Source organism: Thamnophis elegans, chromosome 4, assembly GCF_009769535.1.
Source record: "Thamnophis elegans isolate rThaEle1 chromosome 4, rThaEle1.pri, whole genome shotgun sequence".
Classification (NCBI taxonomy): Eukaryota; Metazoa; Chordata; class Lepidosauria; order Squamata; family Colubridae; genus Thamnophis; species Thamnophis elegans.
In genome coordinates, this window is record NC_045544.1 from 54,069,264 (window position 1) to 54,081,518 (window position 12,255).

The 12,255-nt window shown below is 39.8% G+C and overlaps 2 protein-coding genes across 2 annotated transcripts in view; both read left to right on the plus strand.

The window, feature by feature from the left end:
- Positions 1-7,776, plus strand: part of AKAP12 (A-kinase anchoring protein 12) — a 61,567-nt gene extending 53,791 nt beyond the window's left edge. The window contains 21 exon segments of the mRNA XM_032216016.1: positions 3-385; positions 522-819; positions 822-944; positions 947-1,029; positions 1,031-1,227; positions 1,229-1,338; positions 1,341-1,391; positions 1,394-1,535; positions 1,537-1,625; positions 1,628-1,671; positions 1,673-1,739; positions 1,742-1,873; positions 1,876-1,917; positions 1,920-2,045; positions 2,048-2,306; positions 2,308-2,347; positions 2,350-2,953; positions 4,169-4,398; positions 5,543-6,046; positions 6,155-7,032; positions 7,469-7,776. Coding sequence (XP_032071907.1) covers positions 3-385; positions 522-819; positions 822-944; positions 947-1,029; positions 1,031-1,227; positions 1,229-1,338; positions 1,341-1,391; positions 1,394-1,535; positions 1,537-1,625; positions 1,628-1,671; positions 1,673-1,739; positions 1,742-1,873; positions 1,876-1,917; positions 1,920-2,045; positions 2,048-2,306; positions 2,308-2,347; positions 2,350-2,953; positions 4,169-4,398; positions 5,543-6,046; positions 6,155-7,032; positions 7,469-7,760 — 4,694 coding nt within the window. The 3' untranslated portion in view covers positions 7,761-7,776.
- On the plus strand, positions 5,514-11,805 carry LOC116507235 (cilia- and flagella-associated protein 251-like). The gene is made up of 2 exons (XM_032215246.1): positions 5,514-7,782; positions 10,718-11,805. The coding sequence occupies exon 1, from the start codon at positions 6,224-6,226 to the stop codon at positions 7,034-7,036; it is 813 nt and encodes a 270-aa protein (XP_032071137.1). The 5' UTR covers positions 5,514-6,223; the 3' UTR covers positions 7,037-7,782; positions 10,718-11,805.
- The last annotated feature ends 450 nt before the right edge of the window (positions 11,806-12,255 follow it).

The window sequence follows — 12,255 nt, forward strand, 5'->3', positions numbered from 1 at the left end:
AATGGAGAAAGAAGTGTCAACAGAAATAATAATTATTGAAGAAGAATTAGAAAAAGAAAAACTGACATCAGAAAACATGGGACAGAAGTTTCTTGCCAAGCCAGTGATGAAAAAATGGAAAGTGAGGAAGAGAGAAAAGAAGAAACAAAATGGTCGAAGCTCAACAGAAACTGACTTGAAACAAGCTACCACTCCCAGTGAGCAGCCTTCAGCAGAAGAACCGACTGAAAATATAAATAAAGACATTTCTTTGGAAGACAGTGATGAAAAAATGGAAAGCGAGAAAAAGAGGAAACTCTCATCAGAAACCGATCTGAAAGAAGCTGCTACTCCCAGGGAGCAACCGCCAGCAGAAGAACTGGATGAAAATATAAAGAAATGGATATAATCTTGGAAGGAGAGACTGACTTGGAGTCCAAGAAAAAATGGGAACAAGCACAAAAAAGTCTAATGGGCAAAGAGCAAAGTATTATTGCATTGCATGAATCAAAAATAGAACTGATAAATGAAGTATTTGAAGAAAAATAAACCAACTGGATTCACTGTCTCCAGTAGCAATAGAAAAGCCTGAGGAACCTTTTGAAATAATCGAAGAAAAATCAGAACCAAGGGCTCCTCTGGCCACAGAGATTTTTGATGAAAAACCTAGAGAGATAAATATTGATGTTAGAGCGGTTGTGACAGAAGAAGAACCCCAAATAACTAAAAAAGAACAACTAGTTCTTGAACAGCTAGTGGAAACAAATGATGACTTTCAGAAAGAACAGCCCACCGTTGAACAGTTAAAAGTCACAGAAACAGTTCTTGAAATAGCAAAGGAACACTTCATCCAACCGATCCAAGCAGTCTTGATGCAGCAGCAGGCAAACCTCCAGAAGGCATAATAACAAGTGAGGTAGAATTGCTGTCATCTCAAGAAAAAGCCAAGATGCAAGGCAGCCCTTTGAAAAGCTTTTCACGGGTCCTGGCTTAAAGAAATTGTCAAGAAAGAAACATAAAGGAAAGAAAGAAGCTAAACCAGAGGAAGCAAGCAGAAGAAGCACAGCAGTCGTCTGATACTGCAGAAAGTCCAGATGACCCAAGGGGGGAGAGTTCTGCTTCTTCTCCTGAAGAAATAACAGAATCCATAGAAAAGTCCTCCGATGCTGCACAGGTTCCTGAATCTGAAGAAGGGTTTCCTTCAGATGCAGAAAAGAAAAGAGAGAGTGTTACACCTTGGGCATCTTTTAAAAATGGTGACTCCTAAGAAACGGGTTAGGAGACTTTCTGAAGGTGACAGAGAAGAAGAGCTTGATAAGACAATCGAAAGTGTACCTAACGATGAACAGGAAGATATTAAAGAAATGGTGAGGAACAAAAAATAGAAAAAAGTGCAGATGAGCCCAAGAAAAAGTTGATACTTCTGTATCATGGGAAGCTTTAATCTGTGTAGGCTCATCAAAGAGAAGAAGCCGAAAATCTTCATCTTCTGATGAAGAAGCTGGACCAAAACTTGCTCAAGATGAACAAAAATTAGATGAGAGTGCACCAAATAAGAAGCAGTACATGATACCATCTTTACTACTCACATGAAAGTGATCAAGGACAAGGAAGTTCTTCGCCAGAACAAGCAGGAAGCCCATCTGAAGCAGAGGAATTTCAACATGGGAATCTTTTAAAAGACTAGTAACTCCCAAGAAGAAAATCTAAAACAAGGATGGAAGATAAAAATGATGAACCCATCACAATTCCAAGTTTAGAACAGCTACCTTAGATGGGGATACTGAAAAAGAAGAATCCTGGGTTTCATTTAAAAAATAATGCCTGGTCGTAGGAAGAAAAAGTCTGATGGGAATACCAGAGCATGCTCCTGTTCTAGAAGCTGGAGAAGAAATGGCAGGAACAATGAGGAGGACTTTGATGTTCCAGCTGTGGTTCCTTATCAGAGTATGATGCTGCTGAGCAAGAGAAATGTGAAGCTCAACATGCAGAGCAAGATGATCTGGATAAGGAAATTCCAAGTCAAAATATAGAAAGTAGAAAGTACATCAATAACACAAGCAGGTCGCTGAGGGATTAGTTCATGCAGTTGCTGTCTCAGTGCTAGAAGGTGAAGAGAGCAATTATAAGTATTGAAGAAGATCACCATCTTGGATACCAGCTGCTGTGACCATGTCCACTGAACATGTCAATGATGATGAGGAACAATCTGAGCAGATTTCTGGAACTGGAATTGTTGAAGAAATGGCGGCGGTTACTAAACTTGTGCCACAAATAAGAAAGGATATTAGTGGTGATAGTATAATCGGTGATCTGGAGTTACCTCGGAGCAGTTACAGCTAGGGAAGCAGCTTCAATCATTGAAGAGATAACTGAAGTGTCTTGTGCTAAAGAAACACTGAAATGTCTTGTGCTGAAGAGACAACTGAAATGATTTCAGCAGTTTCAAGGTTAACTGAGTCTCCTGATACTACAGAAATAGCTACACCAGTACAGGAGATCGATGAAAATGAACAAGCCCTGGTAGAATTAAATAAACAAACACAGGTAATGTTGCAAATTGTTGCTGAAAGAATTAAATTGTCTGATGAAAAGGGAATTAATGCGAGTCTGACAGAAGTAATTGTTCAGCCATTGTCAACTAAAGAAGAAACTGAGGAAAAGCTGATGATTTCAGAAGGAATCTCCTCTACTGAATTTCCAAAAGATGTTCAGCTTGAAACAATAGAGTCTCGGGCTTACAAAATTGTTCAGATAATAATCCAGAGTGCAGTTGCCCAATTTCAGCAAGAGTTCATGGTTCTTTCAAAGCAGAAGAGTGAAACTGCAATTCTGTATTCTGATAAACCGGCATTTTGTGAGCAAATAAATTTGTTGCTAGAAGAATCAGCAGGAAGATACACCAGAGAAGGTGCACTTCAGATGGGTGCATTTGGATCCCATCCAGAAATGGAGGCGCCAAAAATCTTCATCTGATGAAGAAAGTGAAGAAAAGGTGATGACCTCAGAAGGAATCCCCTTTGTTGAATTACCAAAAGAACTTCAACCTCAAACAACAGTATCTCAGGCTTACAAAATTGTGCAGATAATAATTCAGAAAGCAGGTGCTCAGTTTCAACAAGAGTCCGTGGCTCTTTTAAAGCAGAAGAGTGAAATGGCAGTTCTGTGTCCTGATCTGGACACAAAGGCATTTCAGAGACAATAAATTCAGTGCTTGAAAAAATCAGCAGGAATATGCACCAGAGAAGCTGCACTCCAGATGGGTGCATCTGGATCGCCTCCAGAAATGGAGCTGCCCAAATCTCCATCTGATGAAGAAATTAGAGCAAAAGGTGATAACTTCAGGAGGAGTCTTAACATCATCTGACTTTCCAAAAGATGTTCAGCACCTGAAACTATAGAGTCTCAGGCTTACAAAATTGCACAGATAATAATTGAGAATGCAGTTGGTCAATTACAGCAAGAGTCTGTGCCTCTTTTAAAGAAGGAGAGTGAGACTGCAGTTTTGGACCTTCATCTTGATAAAGTGGCATTTTCTGAGAAAACAGATTCAGTACTAGAAGAATCGCAGGAAGATGCATCAGAGATGTGCGCTCCAGATGGGTACATCTGTATCCCCTTCAGAAATGGAGCTGCTACCATCCTCATCAGAAGAAGAAGCTGAGCAAAGGTGATGACTTCAGAAGGAGTCTCAACATCTACTGACTTTCCAAAAGGTGTTCAGCTGAAACCACAGAGTCTCAGGCTTACAAATTGCGCAGATATAATCCAGTATGCACTTGCCCAATTTCAACATGAGTCCATGGCTCTTTCAAAGCAGAAAAGAGAAACTGCAGTTCTGTATCCTGATCCTGATAAAGTGGCATTTTCAGAGAAAACAGGTTCAGTGCTAGAAGAATCAGCAGGAATATGCAGCAGAGAAAGTGTACTCCAGGCAGCTTCATCTGGATTACAACCAGAAATGGAGTTGCCAACATCTTCACCTGTTGAAGAAGCTGAGCAAAAGGTGATAATTTTAGAAGGAATCCCCTCTACTGAATTTCCAAAAGATGTTCAGCCTGAAACATTGAATCTCAGAGTTTAAAAGTTGAGCAGGAAATGAGTGCAGTTGCTCAATTTCAGCAAGAGCCCATGGCTTTTTCAAAGCAGAAGAGTGAAACATTAGTTATGTATTCTGGTACTGATGCAGTGGCATTTTCAGAAGAAATAGATTTGGCACTAGAAGAATCACTAGAGAAATGCACCAGAGACAGTGCACTCCAGATAAGTACATCTGACTCCCCTCCAGAAATAGAGCTGCCAAAATCTTCAGAAGAAGAAACTGAGGAAAATGTGATGCTGACATCGGAAGGAATACCCTCTGCTGAATTTCCAGAAGAATCAAAGGAAGATGCACCAGAGAAGATTCACTCCAGACTGGTACATGTGGATCCCCTCCAGAAATGGATCTGCCAATTTCTTCAGCCCAGGAAGAAGCTGAGCAAAAGGTGATGACTTCAGAAGGAGTCTCAACATATACTGACTTTCCAAAAGGTGTTTCAGCCTGAAAACATAGAGTCTCAGGCTTACAAAATTGCTGCAGATAATAATCCAGTATGCACTTGCCCAATTTCAACCCGAGTCCATGACTCTTTCCAAGCAGAAAAGAGAAACTGCAGTTCTGTATCCTGACCCTGATAAAGTGGCATTTCAGAGAAAACAGGTTCAGTGCTAGAAGAATCAGCAGGAAGATGCACCAGAGAAAGTGTACTCCAGATAGGTTCATCTGGATTACATCCAGAAATGGAGGTGCCAACATCTTCAGCTGATGAAAGAAACTGAGGAAAATGTGATGACTTCGGAAGGAATCCCTCTACTGAATTTCCAAAGAAGTTCAACCTGAAACCACAGAATCTCGGGCTTACAAAATTGCACAGATAATAATCCAGAATGCAGTTGCTCAACTTCAACAAGAGTCCATGGCTCTTTCAAAGCAGAAGAGTGAAACTGCAGTTCTATGTCATGATCTTGATGCAATGACATTTTCAGAGAAAATAGATCCAGCGCTAGAAGAATCACCAGGGAAATCCACCAGAGAAGATGCATTCCAGACAGGTGCATCTGGATCCCCTCCAGAAATGGAGGTTGCCTACATCTTCAGTTGATGAAGAAACTGAGGAAAAGGTGATGATGGCTTCAGAAAGAATCCCCTCTGCTGAATTTCCAAAAAGTGTTGAGTTTGAGGAAGTAGAATCTCAGGCTTACAAAATTGTGCAGATAATAATCCAGAATGCAGTTGTTCAATTTCAACAAGAGTCCATGGCTCTTTCAAAGCAGAAATGTGATGTTCTAGTTATGTACCCTGATACTGATGCAGTGTCATTTTCAGAAAAAATAGATTCAATGCTAGAAGAAGCATTAGGAAGATGCACCAGAGAAAGTGTGTTCCAAACAGTACATCTGGATCCCTTTAGAAAAGGAGTGCCAACATCTTCAGCTGATAAAGAAACTGAGGAAGAGGGTGATAACTTCAGAAAGAATTCCCTTTACTGAATTTCTGAAGATGTTTCTACCTGAAACATAGAGTCTCGGGCTTATAACTTGTGCAGATATAATCCAGAATGCAGTTGCTCAGTTTAAACAGGAGTCGCATGTGCTCTTTCAAAGCAGAAAGAGTGAAGCTCTAATTCTGTACCCTGATAAAATGGCATTTTCAGAGAAAATAGATTCAGTGCTAGAAGAATCACCAGGGAAATGCACCAGAGAAGATGCACTGCAGACAGATGCATCTGGATCCCCTCCAGAAATGGAAGTGCCAAAATTTTCATCTGAAGAACAAACCAAAGAAATGGAGATGCCTTCCGAAGGCATCCCCTCTACTGAATTCCCAGAAGAATCAGAAGGAAGATGCACCACAGAAGGAGCACTCCAGACAGGTGCATCTGGATCTCCTCCAGAAATGGAGCAGCCAAAATTTTCATCTGAAGAACAAACTGAAGAAAAGGAGATGACTTCCAAAGGCATCCCTGTACTGAATTCCCAGAAGAATCAGAAGGAAGATGCACCACAGAAGGAACACTCCAGACAGGTGCATCTGGATTTTCTCCAGAAATGGAGCAGCCAAAATTTTCATCTGAAGAACAAACTGAAGAAAAGGAGATGACTTCCGAAGGCATCCCCTCTACTGAATTCCCAGAAGAATCAGAAGGAAGATGCACCACAGAAGGAACACTCCAGACAGGTGCATCTGGATTTTCTCCCAGAAATGGCGCTGCCAAAATTTTCATCTGAAGAACAAACTGAAGAAAAGGAGATGACTTCCGAAGGCATCCCCTCTACTGAATTCCCAGAAGAATCAGAAGGAAGATGCACCACAGAAGGAACACTCCAGACAGGTGCATCTGGATTTTCTCCAGAAATGGAGCAGCCAAAATTTTCATCTGAAGAACAAACTGAAGAAAAGGAGATGACTTCCGAAGGCATCCCCTCTACTGAATTCCCAGAAGAATCAGAAGGAAGATGTACCACAGAAGGAGCACTCCAGACAGGTGCATCTGGATCTCCTCCAGAAATGGAGCAGCCAAAATCTTTATCTGAAGAGGAAACTGAGGAAAAGGTGATGACTTCAGAATGCATCCCCTCTACTGAATTTCCAGAATCAGAAGGAAAATGCACTAGAGAAAGCGCACTCCAGATGGATATATCTGGATCCACTCCAGAAATAGAGCTGCCAAAATCTTCATCAGAAGTAGAAACTGACGAAAAGATTATGACTTCAGAGGGCATCCCCTGTACTGACTTTTCAGAAGAATCAGAAGGAAAAAGCACTAGAGATGGTGCACTCCAAATGAGTACATCTGGATCCACTCCAGAAATAGACCTGCCAAAATCTTCATCAGAAATAGAAACTGAGAAAAAGGTTATGATGACTTCAGAAGAAATATCTTCTGCTGAATTTGCAGAAGAATCAGCAGAAAGATGCACCAGAGAAGATTCACTCCAGTCATGTACATCTCAATCTCCTCCAGACATGGAGCTGCTAACATCTTCATCTCTGAAGAAGCTGAGCAAAAGGTGATGACTTCAGAACCATTCCTGACCCCTACTGAATTTCCAAAATATGTTCAGGCTGAAACAATAGAGTTTGAGAGTTACAAAATTGTGCAGAAAATGAGTGCAGTCACTCAATTTCAACAATCGCAAGAGGCCACTTCTCCTTTAATGCAGAAGAGTGAATTGTGTCTAACGGGTTTAAATGAATTTGGAATTCAGGAAGTTTTACAAGTTCGTCAGCAAGTTTCTCTGGCAGAAGAGAAAAATCATGAAATTCAGCCAACAACTGTAAATGCAGACACAGAAGAAGCCGTTAAAGTAGCAAAAGAAATGCCTTCATGTTCTATAGTATCTGAAGATAGAGAAAACTGGAATTCCAGAAAGACAGATGCTGATCTTGAAACTGTGAAAGAGAATGTAAGCAAAACAGAAAGTAAGCAATATGATTCAAAGCCTGAATTAAAAGCGGATGTAGTTGTTTCAACAGAGACTCAAACATCATGCTAGGAAGTATTGTCTCAGGTGATCATCCAGTAGGCTCTCTTGAAACAGAACAATCAACAAGAAAAGATTTAGAAGTTGGGCTTATAGACGAAAACCAAGAAAACTTAATAGAACATCAGACTCCGAGGAAGAGAAAAGAAGATTACAGCCAATCAACAGAATTTCCTGAGATGCCTAAGAGGAAGATACCACATCTGGTGACAGTCCTCAGCTTCAGACAAAACTCGGAAAATTCTGAGGTGTAAGAAAATTCTTACACTTAAACATGTAAGTGTTTAACTAAAACAATTCATCTGTAGTTTAAATAAGCAATAATTAGATATTTTCAGATCTTATCAACAAGATAAAACACAATATATTTATATACTTCTGGTTTTGAAAACAATGCATAATAGCTAAATAATTTATACTAAAAAAAATAAATGATTTAAAATGGGGAAGAAATAAATGCCTAAGATATGCTTGAGGGACTTGTTCTAATTTCAGTAAATAAGATTTGCCACGGAGTTAGTTGAGGAGGAAGACTTCAGCATAGTTTTTCCCAACTTGTTTCCCAAATGTGTTGCATGGCCGTTAATTTCACCATCCCTGAAGGCCTTCCAGACTAGATATTAGATTGGATGTTTTTCACGCTGTGGTTATCTGATTTCCATAACTCTACTTTATTTTTCTAGTGTGTTTTCTTTACAGCAGCCATACGATGTTAACACCATCTGCACCTGCAATCTTAAAAATTTTCAAGACTCTTACAGTAATTGTGACTTCTTTTTCATCAAATAATATCATATTTATACTTGGATCTCCAGGTGCCTCCACTGCATTTTGTTTACTTTCCTGCCTTATTTCCATTCATCCATTGGTGTCACTTGACATCCATAATTTTCTACTAGATTTACCCAAACTCAGTCCTTTGTCTTTCATTATAATACAATTATTGCCAATCTGTGAACTGCTTTTGTTAGTTTATTCAACAGTCTTGGTGATATATGTTCTTATATCTGTTACATACATTTCTTTCCAAGTTGCAGTCTAAATATTGACCACCATCACCTATCAAAGTTTTGGCCACTGGAGATTTTCACATTACAGTTTCTTAGATGTTAGTAAGTTACAGAATGTGTGGACTAGGTTATCAGCCTTACTGGCAAGAGTCCCAATTACAGCATTCTCTTCAAACATTTGAAATTAAGCACACATGTCACTTTGACTTCGAAGGTACTGCATTGTTTTAAATATAAAAATAATAAAAATATATTTTTAAAAAAGCACACATGTAACGAGAATGCTTGAAGCACAAACATGGAAGTGGACTATATGAATTGCTTCCATCTAACAGTAGAAGAGGAGCAGGAGGAAAGGAATGGTTGAGAAATAGATGCACCCTTCATTTACAAATAATAGCTTGTCTCCTTATTGAAGAATGTGCTGAGACTCTTAAAAATATGTATTCATCTTTTAAATTGTAAGCTTTTAGACTACTTTGTTGTTACTCGGTAATTAGCCACTTCAATCCCAATGAATTCTAAAAGATTTATATTCCAGGCATGTATTAAAGATTACACATCCATAACACATTATTTATAATCATTCACCTTGTTGCATTGAGTAATTGCTATCTCAATTCAATCACAAACATTTTCTCATAATATAAAACCTTCAAGTCTCCAAACCTTTTCCTTCTGCAAGCCATTTAAGGTTTAATGTTGACAACCAACACTCTCCACTGCACTTTGACCACAGGCAAACAGTGCAGCTCTCTTGAGTAACGATGTTATCTGGGCAAAATGGGAACTAGTTTTGTATGGTCATACATAGGTTCTCTGTCTCTTGTCTGGCCAAGACTTCCATCTCCAGTTTATGTGCATCTGGTAGCTTTGAACAGTACTGATAGACTGGGTGTTGGCAGTCCGTGGCTCCAGAGCCTCATGCAGCTCTTTGACTCCTCTCCTGAGGCTCCCTGCTGACGTGGTCATGTGGCTTGCTCTCCACCCCAAGAACGTGTAAGCCTCTCCACAGATCTGTGCAGCTGAAGCACCCCTAGCACTGCCTGTGACCGGCTACTTTTTGCAATTCCACATCCTTTGCAGGCAGCTCAGTGCCAGTCGCGGTCCCTTTCATGTCAGCTCAGGAATGGGGAGGAGTAGCAAAGAGGGAAGAGCTCCAGCTCTCCTGCACTGTGCAGCTAGCTACTCATCTCACTGCCTAGTGGCGGCAGCAAGTGGAGGAGTCGCTGTCCCCACTGCCAAGATGCCAGCACAGGAGGATATCCTGCTTGAGAGAGGATATCCCGCGTGTGTGAGAGAGAAAGAAATAAGGGAAAGGAAAGGGGAGAAAAAGAGAGAAAGAAATGAGAAAATGGAGAGAATGAGAGGAAATAGAGAAATGGGAGAGAGAAATGAAAGAGCTGGAGGGAGAGAGGGGGGAAGGATGGGAAACGGAGAGAGGGAGAAAGGGAGGGAGGGAGAAAGATGAGAGAAATATGAGAGATGAGAGGAAGAAAGAGGCGAGAGGGAGAAAGATGAGAGGGAGGGAGGGAGAAATGAGAGAGAAAGGGAGGGAGAGGGAGAAAATGAGAGGGAGAAAGGGGGGAGGGAGAAAGATGAGAGAAAGATGAGAGATGAGAGGGAGGGAGAGGGAGAAAGATGAGAGGGAGAAAGGGAGGGAGGAGAGGGTGGGAGAAAGGGAGAAAGAAGATGAGAGATGTGAGAAGGGGGGAGAAAGATGAGGAGGGAGAGGGGGAAAGAAGATGAGAGAGAGGGATGACCGGGTAGAAAGATGAAAGGGAGGGAGAGGAAGAAAGATGAGGGAGGAGAGGGAGAAAGAGGGAAAGAGAAAGATGAGTGGGAGAATGAGAGAAAGACACACACACACATTTCCCATAGAAAACATTGGGAACCACAAAATATATGAAGGTATGGCTGGGGGGAGGGTGTTCATGTGTCTGGGTGGGAGTGAGTGACATCAAGTTGGCCATGCCCACCCAGGTTTTGTGTTTTCCTGGTATTGTTTTCGGTGGGAAACTGGTCCAAATGGTTCTTTGAATGTTTAAGATTGCAGGCCCTTGTGCTAGACAGAAATTGGCAAAAGTACAATTAATCTTGTCCTTATTGTTAACATATTGTGATTTGCTAATATGTAAATTACTAGTTAAATGTTCTGATTGTAAGGCATTCTTGGGGTTTTTTTTGTTTTGTTCCAACAGTTCTGTTGAAGATTGTTGAAGACTGCTTCTTACATTTGGAGGGACCAGTACCCAAAGAAGGTAGCAGAAAAGGATGGATTCTGCTTAAACTGGCTGAAGACCAATGATTTTGCTGTGAGAACATGTCTGTGCTTTCAGATGTTTTTCTGACAAAGTCACCTGACAATCCTGAGCTACCATCAGGAGCTTGAGCCACCTCCTTTAATTTTGATTGTGAATACTTCCTTTCACAATATTCTTTTACTTTTATTTTTGTTGTTGATGAAGAGATTGGGGTGGGTTATTGAATGGGGGCAGGAAGTTTTTCTGTTCAAATGATGTCAGTCTCTTAATCTGGAAAAGAAGTTGGCATCATGTGAGATTCTCTTTCTACCAATGCTTCTCAAACTGGATTGTAATTCTTTGTGTATTTATGTTAACCTCTTCTTTCTATGTAAAAGATTGAAAGAAAATTATTTCACTTGTTTGGGCCAAGAAGTATTATGAATGACCCACCACTAACTATCGATGGTTCCAACCAACTTAACATTGGTTTCCCATTTGCTTGGAGGAATGTGAGAATAAATGTTTTATGATATATTTGCTATTGATTTCAGAAAGGTCATTGCCAAACAATGCACCTTCTCTTGATCTGTTAGTAAATTGTAAATCTAATTCATACTTCATGAATAGTGAAATACACTGTGATTTCTTTAAAGTAATTTAAATAAGTATATTTGGCTTACATTTATATTTGCATTCATATTCAGAATAAATGCATTATATGAATATTTAGGATGCCTGGAGTAAATACACTCAATTTTGTTCAATGCAACTCATAATATGAGATGCACTTACAAAATGGGCAGGCTTCAAATGCTCAGCAACTGAATAATCATTAAATATTCTTCTTTCAGAATTTGACTTTCAAGTCACCAAGTTGTATAGCCAGTCAAATTAAATTGCATTTTGTAGTCTTCATATCTATCTAAATGAGCTTTTTCCAAGGCCCCCAGCAGACTCATTGTCCTACCTGTATTATATTTTATTTGACATGTACCCAGGAAACTATAGATGCGTACTGTTAAGAGCTGCACAATGAGGAATAAAACAGAAAGATCATTAATATGACTGCACCATCTAGTGGTCACTATGCACATTTTCTAACTTACGATAACTTTTGGCTAATACTACTACTTTTATTCAGCTAAAATATGGAATGGCAAGTGTTTCATACAATTCTACATTATATCTGGAATAGCTTGGCTATAAAAGGCAAATATGACAAATAATAATATGCAATCCTGTACATGCATTGTGACATTGCAGTTGGTCTGTTTTGTGCAGTTAATAGTGAGAGATGTTACATCTTTTGTAGAAAAGAAAAATCACTTAGACTATGGTGAGTAGGTATCTGCTTTTTTAAAAGAAAAAGTCATATACTCGATCTGTTTATATCAGATATAACAATTTCTTTTAAATTATCAAATGCTGTTTCTGTTAAGCATGTTTAATTCAATCTTTATGTTTTGGTGATACAAAACCCAGTGGAATCCAGG